We start from the raw sequence: 17,500 nt of genomic DNA, 5'->3' as shown, positions 1-17,500 counted from the left end.
GAAAAAATGGCCGCCCAGTCGTAAATCTTCGTACAAGGTCATTCGCATGCGAGAATAATGAAAAAAACATTCATAAAACGAGGGTTTTCCAAAAATTAGGAGTTCAAATAACCGAGTCTGCGGTCAGAGCGAGCCGGTTACGTCACCCTAGCGGCGTTTCCCTATTTGTTTTAAGAAGATTTCATTCTTTTTAAACAGACTTATAAATTATCCAGCTGTGTCGTGCGTGAGACGAGTTTTGCTTTTTGGCCACTATCCATGCGTGCTTCCGGAGGCCGTCCCGGGTCTGCTTGCTGTGTGCTTGCGAAGTTTGCCTGCTTGCTTGCTTATGTTTTGCGGGGCTTTGATATGTTCTGTTGCTTTAAATGATTTTTTTTTTTATAAGTTTGCTTGTCTGTTTGTTCTTAAGAGTATTACATGTTTCTTTTGCTAGTGTGGGTGTTACTACTTCGTTCCCTACCAAAAAAATATGTAAAAAAAAAAATATGTACAACTCTGTAACGGAAATTTCAAGGTAGAATTCTATAAAGACTTCACCTAACCCTCCCCGGGAACGCCTTTATCTCATTATATCAAGAGGTTATCATGCAACTTGTCTCCCCTTGCGGCTGATGACAAATCTCCCTCTGCCGCCAAGGAAGAGATTCCGGTGACAAATAATGGATCCAAAACTGGTCGCTTTGAGTCATATTTGATAAGAGGCTTAATTGCTTCCGCTATCCAAGCTCTTGAGTCATTTTTCTAAGCTGAATTCTCGGAAGAATTCATTTGTGTTTTAGGAAAGATATCGTGAAATTTTGCGTTTTTTTTTTTTTTCTTTCTCTTTCTAATTTCTGGAAAATCTATAAATTTTACTTTCTATCACCGAGAGAGAGAGAGAGAAGGAGGGAGGGAGAGGGAGAGAGGAGCAGAGTCAGAGAGAAAGAGGAGTGAGGCAGAGAGAGAGAGAGAGAGAGAGAGAGAGAGAGAGAGAGAGAGAGAGAGAGAGAGAGAGAGAGAGAGAGAGAGAGAGAGAGAGAGAGAGAGTAGACATACAGACGAAGTAGATGAAAAGAACTCTTTCCGGATGGTCAAACTGGACATCCTTGTAGCACCGGCGGCGTGTAAACAGATTCTTGGAAGCACCGCCCCCCTATTTCACTTTCCCTCTCCCGTAAATCGGTAAATGCACAGCGCCCTCATTCGACTTTTGAATTGATTGCCTTTTGTGACCTTTACACTGGTCTGAATGGCACATGAAGTGTACAGCCTTAATTCCCTGACACTTTCTGGATAAGTTCAAGCGAGCCAGTAGCGAGCTGGATGCAACTATGTAGGGGTTACGTTTGAGCTTCGGATTCTCTCTTCCGTTTGTGTCACTTGTTCGAAATTTGTAATACAAAACTTGACAGGAAAGAAAATGTTATTCTTTATGTACACACTGTGTTATGCTAATGCTATATAATATAAACAAATACAGTATCGGATGCGATACAAGATACAATAAAAGACAGATAAGGAATGAATCATTCTGAAAGGAAACATTCCTCGTACACAAAACCACACAGACAAAAAAATAAGGTACTTCGCAAAGATAATTCCCTACTTGTGCTACACCCAATATCTTTATCATAAGCTCCCAATTCATCGTTCCTTCTTCGCCTTTTAATATCGTCTTTATTGCTGCAAGACTACGATCAAGTAAAGATAATATACCATATATGAACAAGTGGAATTTCAGCATATTATTTTTTATTTCAAAATTACTTTCCTTTCATTTAGTTTATAGAATCACCTTCCCCCACCTCACCTCCCTCTCGTGTTCATGTGAAATTCCTTCATATTTACTTATGGTCGTATAGGTTCCCGGACGCATTATAGAAAGTTGTCTGGCTCCCTCATACCAGCGTAGCCCTAAGTGCCACATCCAGGAAATTACAGGGAGCCTCTCGCGCCCGCCGCTTTCACTATCCTGTTGATGGGGACGACATCACATATGCCACCTTTGCCCTTCTCTCTCTCTCTCTCTCTCTCTCTCTCTCTCTCTCTCCTTCTCCTTCTCCTTCTCCTTCTCCTTCTCCTTCTCCTTCTCCTTCTCCCTCTCCCTCTCCCTCTCCCTCTCCTTCTCCTTCTCCTTCTCCTTCTCCCTCTCCCTCTCCCTCTCCCTCTCTCTCCCCCCTCTCCCTCCCTCACTATTTCCATGTGTGTAACTTCGATTTAAAGTTCAGCATCGGATTACATTTAGTTTTTTACTATTTTCGATTCCCACACACCTTTCAACTAATCACCCCACGAAAGTATCCTTCCGTGCCCGCCCCTGCGTGCCCTTGCGTGCCCGAAGCCCAGGCATGAGGCACCAGCGAGAGGCGCGTTTGACCCAGATACCAGTACCAACCCCTTCGCCTCCAGTCAGAATGTTAACTCTGCGGCTTTCTCTTGTGTCTAGCGCGTCTCGCCCGCCACCCGGTAAGGTTGGTATCCCTGGCTGCCCTTTTTTCGCGATACCTGATTTTTTTTTATTACCTGTCTAATCGTCTTTTTAATAATGATCAGAAGAGATGCTTTTTTCTTGTGATAGATGTTGTGCAGAACTTTGTCAGGCGATGACGAAGCGGAGAGTTGTTCGCACAGGAAGCGGGGAGGAAGCAACCCTGACCTGTGGGAGCTGCTAAATATGCAACGCCAAGCGACGTCGCTGACAACATAAGGGATGAATGGTTCGACGTCGAAAATCAGAAACACAACGTGGCAGCATGGAGCCAATACGCAGAATGTCATTACTTGTCACTATAGCACACAAGTATTTGACAGTATAGCACACACGCAAGATAAGGAATTGACACTATAGCACACGCAAAACACAAGCCACCGACGCTAAAGCACATGTCATCAATACCATAACACACACGCAGACACACAAAACAGACACTTTAATGTTATTTTGAACGAAATGTATATCGCAATATTTCAACGACCACACCAGGTGGTACACAACGACCGTCTCGCTCTTTCAGAAACGACACGACAGGATTTCGAGGTCGTCGTTCCAATCTCGGCGCCAAGAATACACTTATGAATCTCGTACTACAAGTATGGCCACGGACTATAAGGGTGACCTCAGGCTACAAGTATGACCTCAGAGAATATGACCTCCAGCTTTAAGAATGGCCTCTAACCTCAGACTACAAATACGACCTCAAAACTACAGTTACGACCTCGGACTACAGTACGTCCGCGGACTCCAGCAATGACACCCGACTGCAATTATGACCCGAAGACAGCGGGAGTGACAAGAGCATTGCATCTGCAATAACACGAGTCCGGGTGTGTGATGAGGTCAGCTACGCTTGCAATGAGCAGCAACGCAAGTGTGACCGAACACCTGCGAGCGAAAATAACTGTATCGGCGTCATCTATGGATGTTTCAACACCGAGGCACGATTTTTCATGAAATTTGATAATAATTCACTGTGATCATGATGAGATTGAGGAGTGACGATAAAATGGGTATCGAGTGGCCATCGAAGTGGTGGAATGGTGTGGAATGACGGCTGCTTGAGTGACCTTCTTCCACGGGTCGTTTGGAAGGAGACAAGGAGTGTGTTTGTGTGTATGTGTGTGTGTGTGTGTGTGTGTGTGTGTGTGTGTGTGTGTGTGTTAAATTTCATTTTTTCTTGGTAATAAATTAGACTGAAAAATCACATAAAACCATAAAGACGTAACTATGACGTCACATTCGTGTCATTACAAAAGAAGCGACAAAAAACAGATCTGTAACGTAACTAATTTCGTAATTAATTCCTTTTTTATTTTATTTTTAGCTATTCGCTTAATGAGGAGACTTTTTTAATTTGATATTATCTCGATACTTTTAGGGTGTTTTTTTCTATAATTCCCTATTCTATAAAATATTTCATAACTGATGGCGACGCTTTCAATCTCTCTCTCTCTCTCTCTCTCTCTCTCTCTCTCTCTCTTTCTCTCTCTCTCTCTCTCTCTCTCATTTGGTCTGTCTGCCTTTATATCTTTGTTTCAGTTTCCCTCTCCATCTCCCATCTCCCTCTCCTGCTCCCACTCCCCTCCCCTTCCCCCTCCCCCTTCCCCACTCCCACTCCCACTCCCACTCCCACTACCCTCCCCTTCCCCCTCCCTCTCCTTCTCCTTCTCCCTCTCCCTCTCCCTCTCCCTCTTCATCTCCCTCTCCCGCTCCTTCCCCTCTTCTTCGCAATACGGGTACATCTAACGGGGATCTTGTTGGTCGTTCCACCTGTCGCTAAACAGACCATACAAATGCAACTCGTGCAACTAATAACAACAAGTGCAATATCGCCGTCTTTATCTTTGTTTTTATCTTGAGAACACAACCTTAAAAACTGAGCGAAAATCTCTTGTTTTGTTTCGCAATTATCGTCCTCTTCTCTTCTAGAATCATGTATTTGTTTTATTCGTGTCCCCTTTTTCTTTTTTTCTCCGCACACCTTATATTGTTTTATGCTTTTGCTATTAGCATAATTTAATCAACTCTTATTCCAAGCATTCTCTCTCTCTCTCTCTCTCTCTCTCTCTCTCTCTCTCTCTCTCTCTCTCTCTCTCTCTCTCTCTCTCTCTCTCTCTCTCTCTCTCTCTCTCTTTCTCTTTCTCTTTCTCTTTCTCTTTCTCTTTCTCTTTCTCTCTCTCTCTCTCTCTCTTGATTACATTATCTTTCGCCTGCGCGCGCGCGTGTGTGTGTGTGTATGTGTGTGTGTGTGTGTGTGTGTGTGTGTGTGTGTGTGTGTGTGTGTGTGTGTGTGTGTGTGTGTGTGTGTGTGTGTGTGTGTGTGCGTGCGTACGTGTGCGCGCAGGCGTGTGCGTGTGTCCCCATGCCTGTGTGTGTCTGTGTGTCTATCTGTTTTTCCCCACTCTCACTTTGTGTTGCACGCCGGCCTCATGCGTGAGACTGTATGCCGAAGGACGCCGTATTTCCTCTGCCAAAGCACGCATTCCTGTGTGTGCAATGGCTGCATCACACACATACACACTCTGACTGGGCCAACATGCTAAACACAAATTGAACATGAGAGACACTGTATTAATCATACGTTACATAATATATTCACTGATAAGACATCTGGGTAACTGTAACAACTACACAATATGTGGGTGTGATATTATGACCTACTACGCACCCGGATCAACATTGGGCAAGAGAGTGTCAAACTTCCGTCCTCACCCATAAGGCGGAAATTCCTTTGTCCTCGTAGCAGCGTGCGGCCTCTACGCACATGCTTGTTTTTTTTATCTATAACTGTTCGGAAGTTTCAGTCTTGCACCGACCGAGGTTGAACAACTTGGCGGGAAACATTTACACAGAGCTGACATTCCAATTACTTAATTACAGGAGATTAGTCCTGTTTATTTTTTTCGTGTTGAATGAGATCACTAGCATTTTTATCATTAGCTCTTGTGACGTCTTTCATGAATGAGATCACGAGTTTAGAAAATCTCCAGCGAGTAAGCAAAGGTTATGTGGGTCGCGAGGGGGAACAATGGCACTTGGTTGCGCCGACGACAATCGGAAGTGAAACGCGACCATTCCGTCTCTCTCCCTCTCCCTCTCTCTCTCTCTCGTGGGCAATTTGCGAAATCTCGGGAGTAGAATCGGGGAGGAAATTTAATAATGAAGTTGATACTCTACTACTACGTACAGTTAACTTCGCTCTCAGACCACTGAACTTCCTGTCGCCCTGAATTCTAACAACGTGTAAAAGGGGACTGTCAACAAGATTCCAATCATGAATACAAGGATACAAAAAGCGAAAAAAAATACGAAAGATAAAAAAAGTTAAACAGACGCAATAGATTAAAGATACACGACCACAGAATGGAATCCCAAGTAACCGGAGCGAAGATTAGCAGGTAACCAGACATCGGACGACCAGGTAACACCATAACACCAGAACCGGTAGCCTCAGCGGAGGCGTAGTAAGATAAGTACAAGACAGGTACAACGGTAGCCAAGGCAACGAAACGGAGCTCACCGAAGAGGTAATTACGGCTGTAGATTTAATCAGGTGATGGAACGAGATTCTAGAGAAATGAAGAAATGTTTCAAGGAAAAGAAAATGGGGTTTATCTAAAGAGCGTGAAGCCAAAAGAAATTGGTGAAGAGAAAAGGGTTGAAAAAACGTGATAAAGGTTGAATAAAGGAAGCTTCTGCATCCAGACCATCGGAAGGGAGAGAGTTAAGGCGACAGATAGTCTTGTGATATACCGGGGAAGTGTTACTAAAAGAACACTAGAAAGCACGTATATAAATACAAAGGAAGGACATGGAGGAATAGACAGAGAGAAGGAGAGAGACAGATATAGAGATAGAGAGATAAATAGATAGAGAGAGAGAGAATAAAAAGAAGAGAGACAGACAGAGAAAGAGAGAGAGAGAAAGAGAGAGAGAGAGAGAGAGAATAAAAAGAGAGACAGACAGAGAAAGAGAGAGAGAGAGAGAATAAAAAGAAGAGAGACAGACAGAGTGAGAGAGAGAGAGAGAGAGAATAAAAAGAAGAGAGGCAGACAGAGAAAGAGAGAGAGAGAGAGAGAGAGAGAGAGAGAGAGAGAGAGAGAGAGAGAGAGAGAGAATAAAAAGAAGAGAGACAGACAGAGAAAGAGAGAGAGAGAATAAAAAGAAGAGAGACAGACAGAGAAAGAGAGAGAGAGAGAGAGAGATAATAAAAAGAAGAGAGACAGACAGAGAAAGAGAGAGAGAGAGAGATAATAAAAAGAAGAAAGAGACCTCCTAAGTCCCCTTAAGGCGATCAATCATAACCGCCGACAGAGTTACCTGTTAACCGGCGTTGAGGGGCGTTATAAAAAAGAAATCTCTCCCCCCTCCCCCCTACTCCCTACCCTCATCCTACCTTATCATTCCCCCCATCCCACTCTCCCCCTCCCTCCTTCCCCCTCACTTCATCCCTCCCTCCCTCCTTCCTTACCTCCCTCCCTCCCTCCCTCCCTCCCTCCCTCCCTCCCTCCTTCCCCATTCCCTTCCCTCTTGCCGGCGTCTTTCCGCTATATGTCACACGCAGAGGCGAGGTCAGGAAGAAGAGGTCAACCCATCAGGTCAGCTGGAGGTCAGGCCGATTCTCGTTCTCACGTTCGCTCTCTCTCCTGAACGAAACTTTGGGCCGTTTGGTGGGAGTACTACGGTGTGGGTGGGTGGGTGTGTGGGCGGTGGATGTGGGTGGGTGACTGTGTGTGTGTGTGTGTGTGTTTGTTAGATAGAGAGATTTAGATTGTTTGTATGTTTGTAAACCTATCTAAGGCATAGAAGATATCCATCTAACTAAACACTCTGTACATGCTCAGAGACATAAATAACCTCATAAGAAAGAGCGTATTTCGACTTTGAACCCCCCGCCCACGCCGCCCACGCAAGGCAAACAACGCGTCAGTGGTTAATGAAGGTCCCAAACAAAGCACTTCCTTAACTACACATACTATAGTTAGATTAGCTGGATCAAAGGTCAAAGAGCATTGTTCCCATAGATCATAGATACTCCTTGGTTCTGGTATATTGTATTAATCGTTCGAGATCTATATTTGGATTTGTATGTGATGAAATTGATTGAATAAATTTGAAATTTTCGGTCTGGAATTCTGTTTTGAAAATTTGTAAAGGAATGTATCCATTTATCTATCTGTACATTCATATATTTATCTGTGTGTGTGTGTGTGTGTGGTGAGGGAGTGAGTGAGTGAGTGAGTGAGTGGGTGGGTGGGTGTGTGGGTGAGTGAGCGAGGGAGTTCGTGTATATTGTGAGTATGTGTGAGTGTGCTCACGTGTGTATGAAGGTCAGATAAAAAGACTGTAACTAACCCCAATTTATATTATAAAATTGTGACATTTTCCCGGCAAAGATTTTCATATAAAATCAATTTCCTTTAAATTATCTATTTCGCTAATAAATTAAGATATTATCTCCGTCTTACCCTTGTTTCTTATCTATCTATCGACCTATCTATCTGTAGTTATTTATTCATTTACGTGGATGATAGCTTTCGTCCTCACAGAAGCTAAGTACGAACAATAGAAAAAAAAGTAAAAAACAGTAAGGTTACTGTGATGGACGCAACTCCTCTCAGATTGTTGACCTTTGACCCAAGCACTACCGCTGCTGGGTAGGGGGGGGGAGTGTTAAGAAGGGGTGGGAGGGGGTTAGGAGTGGGAGGGGGTTTTAAGGGGTAGATTAAGGGGGGGTTGAAGGGGGTCGAGGGCGCTTGTATTTTGTAATATATTATTGCGCCGTCATTCTCTGTGTTTTTGTTTCATTTCTTTTCGGTTGTTTCATTGGTCGTATGTATGTCGTGTTCTTGTTCTTGTGTTATTTTCACGGTGAGACTTTTCGACATTGGGAAGGATTACGTGTGCGTTTTTAGATTTATTAGAGGTGTACATCATATAATTTGATTACTAAAGGCAAACATACACACATATATACACACAACCGTAAAGACACACACACAAACTTACACATACACACACACACACACACACACACATACACATACACATACCCATATTCATTACAAGTAGGATGCGAGTGGAGAGAAGAAACGATGAAGGATGATAGAAGGATGAATAACCACTAAAGAGCACCCCCCCCCCTCCCCTATCACACCTGGTGGGTTCGGTGATGTTATTAATATTCAGCGTCGAAGAACAAAAGGTGTTCAGCATCAACTTCTTCAAAAGACGGGTGTAGCGGTTTTGTTTTCCCGTCTATGGGAAATTGTATGTAAATATATTGTGTGTGTGTGTGTGTGTGTGAGAGAGAGAGAGAGGGGGGGGGGAGAGAGAGAGAGAGAGAGAGAGAGAGAGAGAGAGAGAGAGAGAGAGAGAGAGAGAGAGAGAGAGAGAGAGAGAGAAAAGAGAAAAAGAGGAAGTTATAAAAGATAAGAGAAAGAAGAACCGAAGATAAGAAAAGAAAAATCAAGAACGCGAGACAAACAGCATAACAAAAGGGAGAACTGACCCTGCCAATTATAATACTGCCATGGCGCTTGCTGGGAGATATAGCTGGCCTCATTAGTGATAATTAGCTCAACGTTATGCCGTATGCCTAATAGACGTCGCCAATCTCCCAGCCCCCCACCCCCTCCGTTACGAAATACGAATCGCGGGCGGGACATCTGCGGAAAGACCCTTTGCGTATCGGTGACTTTCGTGGGCAAGTGTGGCGTATACTTGTCCTTTGAGCCTTCATGTGAATGATTATGATTAGCAATGTTATTATCATTGTTGTTATCATTGTATTATTATCACTATTATTCATGTTATTATCATTATCATTGTTATTATTATTATTATCATTATCATTACCATCATCATTAATATCATTATCATTATCATTGTTATCACTGTCAATATAATTTTATTAGTAGTACCATTTATCAATGGCATTATCATTGCCGCCATTATGATAATTATAACCTAATTACCAATATCATCACTATTACTGTTATCATTATTATCATCACATTTTTATGATCATTATCATCATAAGTATGATCATTATAATTGTTATTGCTCATATTACCATCGTTATCCTTATCCCTATTTTTACTGTTCTTGTTATCACCCTCATTACCATCACCGTTATCATTATTATCATCGCTACCACATTTTTCTTCCTTTCATATTCATGGCACGTTGCTCATTGTGGTAACATCGCATTTTATTCGGCCATTTCGATACGTACTGATAACTGTAGTGGAATTAGTTGCTCAAAATGATGAGCCAAAGGAAAAAGTGATGTGAATCGGCCAATTTTGTTGTAAGAGATAAAAGAGTCATTAAAACGAATGCAGATATAAAAAAGAAAAAGAATGACGATGATGATGACGATACTGGTAGTAATGATAGTAATAATACCGACAATAATGATGATGATGATGAGAATATCTCGATAATATAAATATATGTGTATATATGTATGTATATATATATATATATATATACATATATATATATACATATACATATATATATATGCACACACACACACACACACACATATATACATATATATATATATATATATATATATATATATATATATATATATATATATATATATATGAGAGAGAGAGAGAGAATGTGTGTGCGCGTGCGTATGTGTGTCAATACGAAAAAAACGAAAAAAAGAAAATGTAATCAAATCTGTGAGCTCAACGCCGCGGTTTCCAAGAGAGGGATTCTGACCGCCTCACCCCCCCCCCTCCAGAGACATTATAATCCTTAACTGAACATTCCTTTACCTATTTCAACACACATACACAATGACTCCCTTCACCATATCCAATCAGTCCTTACGAGACATTATAATCCTTAACTGAACATTCCTTTACCTATTTCAACACACATACACAATGACTCCCTTCACCATATCCAATCAGTCCTTACGAGACATTATAATCCTTAACTGAACATTCCTTTACCTATTTCCACACACATACACAATGACTCCCTTCACCATATCCAATCAGTCCTTACGAGACATTATAATCCTTAACTGAACATTCCTTTACCTATTTCAACACACATACACAATGACTCCCTTCACCATATCCAATCAGTCCTTACGAGACATTATAATCCTTAACTGAACATTCCTTTACCTATTTCAACACACATACACAATGACTCCCTTCACCATATCCAATCAGTCCTTACGAGACATTATAATCCTTAACTGAACATTCCTTTACCTATTTCAACACACATACACAATGACTCCCTTCACCATATCCAATCAGTCCTTACGAGACATTATAATCCTTAACTGAACATTCCTTTACCTATTTCAACACACATACACAATGACTCCCTTCACCATATCCAATCAGTCCTTACGAGACATTATAATCCTTAACTGAACATTCCTTTACCTATTTCAACACACATACACAATGACTCCCTTCACCATATCCAATCAGTCCTTACGAGACATTATAATCCTTAACTGAACATTCCTTTACCTATTTCAACACACATACACAATGACTCCCTTCACCATATCCAATCAGTCCTTACGAGACATTATAATCCTTAACTGAACATTCCTTTACCTATTTCAACACACATACACAATGACTCCCTTCACCATATCCAATCAGTCCTTACGAGACATTATAATCCTTAACTGAACATTCCTTTACCTATTTCAACACACATACACAATGACTCCCTTCACCATATCCAATCAGTCCTTACGAGACATTATAATCCTTAACTGAACATTCCTTTACCTATTTCAACACACATACACAATGACTCCCTTCACCATATCCAATCAGTCCTTACGAGACATTATAATCCTTAACTGAACATTCCTTTACCTATTTCAACACACATACACAATGACTCCCTTCACCATATCCAATCAGTCCTTACGAGACATTATAATCCTTAACTGAACATTCCTTTACCTATTTCAACACACATACACAATGACTCCCTTCACCATATCCAATCAGTCCTTACGAGACATTATAATCCTTAACTGAACATTCCTTTACCTATTTCAACACACATACACAATGACTCCCTTCACCATATCCAATCAGTCCTTACGAGACATTATAATCCTTAACTGAACATTCCTTTACCTATTTCAACACACATACACAATGACTCCCTTCACCATATCCAATCAGTCCTTACGAGACATTATAATCCTTAACTGAACATTCCTTTACCTATTTCAACACACATACACAATGACTCCCTTCACCATATCCAATCAGTCCTTACGAGACATTATAATCCTTAACTGAACATTCCTTTACCTATTTCAACACACATACACAATGACTCCCTTCACCATATCCAATCAGTCCTTACGAGACATTATAATCCTTAACTGAACATTCCTTTACCTATTTCAACACACATACACAATGACTCCCTTCACCATATCCAATCAGTCCTTACGAGACATTATAATCCTTAACTGAACATTCCTTTACCTATTTCAACACACATACACAATGACTCCCTTCACCATATCCAATCACTCCTTACGAGACATTATAATCCTTAACTGAACATTCCTTTACCTATTTCAACACACATACACAATGACTCCCTTCACCATATCCAATCAGTCCTTACGAGACATTATAATCCTTAACTGAACATTCCTTTACCTATTTCAACACACATACACAATGACTCCCTTCACCATATCCAATCAGTCCTTACGAGACATTATAATCCTTAACTGAACATTCCTTTACCTATTTCAACACACATACACAATGACTCCCTTCACCATATCCAATCAGTCCTTACGAGACATTATAATCCTTACTGAACATTCATTTACCTATTTCAACAACATACACAATGACTCCTTCACCATCTCCAATCCAGTCCTTACGAGCATTATAATCTTAACAATTATAATCCTTAACTGAACATTCCTTTACCTATTTCAACACACATACACAATGACTCCCTTCACCATATCCAATCAGTCCTTACGAGACATTATAATCCTTAACATAACCTCCCTTCACCATACCCCCAGCACAGCATTACGGATACCAAGTGTTTTAAGGCTCCTTGACACGAGAACCTGCCTCACCCCAGGTTGCTGTGAGTCACGCTATAGGGGGTAAAGAGCGAGGGAGCTAACTGTACTGTTCACTCGACGTTGCTCCTTGTGGAATTTGCCTTTTATGGGAGTGTTGCTGTTGTTTCTTTTCCTTCTTTTTTTCTTTTCTATAACTGAGATCATTGTTCATGGCGAGTGACGTTGTTACTAAGACTAGTCTAACTACTAATACACTGTTGTTGTTGGTGCTGGTAACGGTGCTATTGCTACTAATATTACAATTAATTGTGATGATATTTATACTGATATTACTACTACTACTGAATAGTAATAATAATAGAGATGATAATGAAATTAACAATGATACCAATGATAAGAATAAAAATCAAAAGAGGAAGAGGAAGAGCCTTAGTAATTGTAGTAGTAGTAGTATAGTAATAGAGAGATAGGAGAGAAAGATAAAGAGAAAGAGACAGAGAGACAACAACCATAATAACAATAAAGATAATGATAAATGTTGCATTGCCTTTGTCTCAACTATTAAGGTTTTCACACAAATAACCGCTTTTACGACCAGTTCTATCGCGGAAAAGGAAGCACAGCGATTGGCAACGACCTAATAAACATGGCAATTAAATTAATAAATGCCATGATGACATAAAAACGATAAAGAGAAAGGTAAATGAGAAAGGAACAAACGGTTAAAATCAAAGTGTAACTTCAATTAGTGATTGTCTTATCATAATTACCAACGTCGCCGTTGTAGTCGTTAGTATCATCCTTATTATTAATATCATTAGGATTGTTATCATAGTCACTATATACGTTACTATTATCATCATGAATAATGTAACCATCATTATCATCATTATTATCCTCGTTCCTGACATCGTTATCATCAAAATCATCATTATTACTACCACCATCACTATCACCAATACTACCACCGCGATCGTAAACATTATCACACCATCGTTACCACTACCATCACACTCGTTACAACCACCGCAATACCTTCACTTTGATCCAAAGAAATTAAAATAAAAAGGGAGGAAGGTTCACCCATAATCACTCAGGCTCCCGTTATGTGCAGGATACTCCCTTTGCGGTTATGTTCCCAACCTTTCATTAATGGTTGAAAAGGGAAGGGCGGAGGAGCGAGCAATGGGTTTTTAATCCTTGGAAATACTCGATTCAAGAAATCATAATAGTCGAATCGAGAAAATGTAATATTCAAGAAAATATAATATTCGACTCAAGCAAATCTAGAAGATATAACACTTTATTGAAGTGACTCAAAAAAATTCAACTCAACTCATCTCTAACGATTCAAGAAAATATTCTCCTCGACTCAAACGACCCAAGAAAATTCAACACTCGACCCAAAGGACTCAAGAAAATATTCTCCTCGACTCCAAACAATTCCCTCTTGATGTCGGCTTCTTAAATGTGTAACTGTAAGGCGGTCTTTATGGCAGCTATTACCGACGGTTACGCATGACGAGGATGACTGGCGCATGCGCGGTCACTGGTAGATGTCACGGTCAATGATAGGGTGGCTAGGAGGGGGCAGGAGGGGTGAGGGGGAGGGAGAGATAGGGTGGCTAGGAGGGGTGACGGGTGCAGTGAAAGATAGGGTGGCTAGGAGGGGGAAAGGAGGGGGATAGGCTGGTTGGGGGTGAGGGGGGGAGCAGGAGGAGGGGGTTGAAGGAGAGATTGTAGGAGAGGGGGTTAGAGGGATAGGGGGTGGGGGAAAGGGGGGTTATTGAGCAAAGGGGACGTGAGAGAGAAGGTGTGTGGGGGGAGGGTGGTATTGAGGGATAGGTAAATGTTATTCTGTTGTCGAAACGTGAGGATGACTGTGTGTTTGAGAGAGAGAGAAAGAGAGAGGGAGAGAGAGAGAGAGAGAGAGGGGGGGGGGCAGAGAGACGTATGCGTACGTTTTGTCAGTGAACGAGAGCGAGAGAGTGAGCGAATAATACGAGTGCGTTCTAAGTGCTTTCCCTCAACAAAATTCCCGGTCGACCAGCGGCGGTTGTGTTCGTTTGCAAGATCTGTTAAGTGTACGTGAATCTGTCGGTTAAGATTTGAAATTCAAAACGCACGCACCGCCCAACTGTAGAAAATATATGATACACAATCTTTGTTAATGGTGCTATTACCTTGGTCTGTATAAAGTTGAATTATGAGGATAATGATTTAGATTTTTTTCTCTCGGGTATTTCTGAGTGAAGACAAAGGCGAGATATAGCGAGTCTCATTTATCTTTGCTATTAATATTTTCATTAATCTCTGTTATCTGGGGATATTTTCCTTTATCTATATTTCACTATATCTATCCCTACTATTACGAATTCATCATTATTATCACCGTTATTATAATACCTTTAATAACACTATTGATAGACATTTCAAATAGATGATGATAACTTCATAAACTATTTCTTCGACTTTCTCGTTCAATGTGACACCTTTTTAAAACGATTTTTTAAGTCATTCCATTTTCCTCTTCCTCTTTTTTTCTACGTCTCATTTTTATTCGTCTTTCCTTCGTGTTCACTTTCACATCGGTCGATTGTTCACATGCACTAAGGAAGCAATACGTCTTACTAATGTCTTGCTGTTCGTTCACATCTGCTCAGGACATTAATGGCAGTTTCTCTTGTGGTTTGTACGTGCGTCTGTGTTTGTGTGCGTCTTGTGTGTGTGTGTGTGCTATTCCCTCTCTCATTCCCTACTTTTCCTCTCTTCCGTATTCCTTCCTCCCTCTCCCATTCCCCCATCTTCCCCTCCCTCTTCCCTCCCCTACCCCCTTCCTTCCTCTCCCTTCCCTCCCCTTCCCTCTTCCCTCCCCCTCCCTCCCTGCCCCTTCCTCCTTCACCAAAAAGACATTTCGCAAGCAGGAACGTTCGAATCAAGTGCGTCTTATACGCTGTTAAAAATGCCTTCTCTAAAGACGTAATTGTACTTACCGATGCAAGATAATTGTCTCGACTTGTGGTTGCTGATAGCCGAGGGAGAGGGCGTGGGGAAGGGGAGGGGGAGGCAGCTATGCAGGTTCCTCTGTAAATATGATATGATGTTAGATTTTGCTTTATTCATTTTTAGGTACAGTGTATATATCAAAGATGGCGTTGAATTTTGTGTTACGATTTCACTCTCTTTCTCTTTCTCCTTTATCTCTCTCTCTCTCTCTCTTTCTCTTTCTCTTTCTCTTTCTCTATATATATATATATATATATATATATATATATATATATATATATATATATATATATATATCATCCATAGTTTTCGGGTGAAAATTAGTGAATATAAAACAATCTTCAAAATGCTGTGAAAAAGAGGAACTTTGGAACTTTGGAACCTGTAGTTCTTCATTTGACCGAGAAGGAGACGAAGGGAGGGCGGGGGGGAGGGAGGGTAAGGAAGAGGGGTGGGAGAGGGTTAAGATGGGAGGGAACAGGAGAGGTCGAGAGTAGGGAAGGAGGAAATGGTTAAAAGAGGGGTGGTAGGGAGAGAAAATGAGGGGGTGGGGAGGAAGGGAAAAGAAGAGGGGAGGAAGGAAAGGAAACGGGGAAAAGGGGAGGGAAAAGTAGGAAAGAGAGAGAAGGGAGGAAGTAAGGAAGGAAGGGGACGGCGAGGAGAGGGAAGGAGGAATAGGAGAAGGAGGTAGGAGGAGGAGGACGGCGAGGAGATGGAAGGAGGGAGAGAGAGAAGGAGGGTCGGAAAGTAAGAGAAGAGGGAGGAGGAGGGTCTGGAAGTAATAGAAGGGGTAGAGAGAGGGAGAGGGAGGAAGCAAGAGGAGGGAGAGGGAGGGAAGGAGGAGGAGATTCGGGAAGCAAGAGGAAGAGGAGGGAGGAGGAGGTTCGGGAAGCAAGAGGAGGGGGAGGGAGAGGGAGGAAGCAAGAGGAGGGAGAGGGAGGGAAGGAGGAGGAGGTTCAGGAAGCAAGAGGAGGGGGAGGGAGAGGGAGGGAAGGAGGAGGAGGTTCGGGAAGCAAGAGGAAGGGGAGGGAGAGGGAGGGAAGGAGGAGGAGGTTCGGGAAGCAAGAGGAAGGGGAGGGAGGAGGAGGAGGAGGCAGGAGGAGGGAGAGGGAGGGAAGGAGGAGGAGGTTCGGGAAGCAAGAGGAAGGGGAGGGAGGAGGAGGAGGGAGAGGGAGGGAAGGAGGAGGAGGTTCGGGAAGCAAGAGGAAGGGGAGGGAGGAGGAGGAGGAAGCAGGAGGAGGGAGAGGGAGGGAAGGAGGAGGAGGTTCGGGAAGCAAGAGGAAGGGGAGGGAGGAGGAGGAGGGAGAGGGAGGGAAGGAGGAGGAGGTTCGGGAGCAAGAGGAGGGCTAGGGGGATGGGGGGAGGGGGAGGGGAGAGGACGAGAGCTCACGGGTGGCTGACCACGGTAATGGCGGCGGCGGACGAGAGTTCAGCGCGGAGTACACACTGACCGCTTGAAAGACCTGCCTGCCTGCGTTGCCCTGCGTCTCCTCTTTCTCCTCCTTCGCTCGTGCATTCGTCCTTTGGTCCCGCCTCTCTTCATTTCTTACTTTTTGCCTCTCTTATTCGTGTTCCACATTTTCATGAATTATTTTCTGCTCTATTTTTTCTTGCTTTAGGTTTTCTTACTCATGTTCCTCTTATTATTTCTATTTTCATTTTTATTTCCCTTCTCCTCCTTCTCCTTCTCCTTCTTTTTCTCCTTCCTCTTCCCTTATCTCTTCCTCTTCACCTTTTCCATTTCTTTTTATTTTTTCCATCTCCTCCTTAATGCAGTCACCGTTGATATCAGTGTTATCATTTCCGTTCCTAATTCCTAATTCATAATTGTTATCAAGATCGCATTCCACAATAAGATGATACTCAGTGAATTTCGTATACTCAGTGTATTTTCAAAAAAGCACACACTAAATTATTATCATGTCTTAGGTATCCCGAACAAT

General features: G+C 42.2%; 1 protein-coding gene across 1 annotated transcript in view; it reads right to left on the bottom strand.

Annotated features, from left to right (window-relative positions):
* The window catches only part of LOC147470976 (uncharacterized), a 79,925-nt gene that overhangs the window by 59,714 nt on the left and 2,711 nt on the right, over positions 1-17,500 (bottom strand). The window contains exon 2 of the mRNA XM_086541429.1: positions 15,545-15,635. Coding sequence (XP_086397555.1) covers positions 15,545-15,635 — 91 coding nt within the window. The remainder of the gene's footprint in view (positions 1-15,544; positions 15,636-17,500) is intronic.

Source organism: Penaeus japonicus, unplaced genomic scaffold (genome assembly GCF_977035675.1).
Source record: "Penaeus japonicus unplaced genomic scaffold, GWHDUDI00000001_assembly GWHDUDI00000011, whole genome shotgun sequence".
NCBI lineage: Eukaryota > Metazoa > Arthropoda > Malacostraca > Decapoda > Penaeidae > Penaeus > Penaeus japonicus.
Note: the sequence above shows the minus strand (reverse complement) of the source record. Positions and strands in the feature narration are given on the sequence as shown.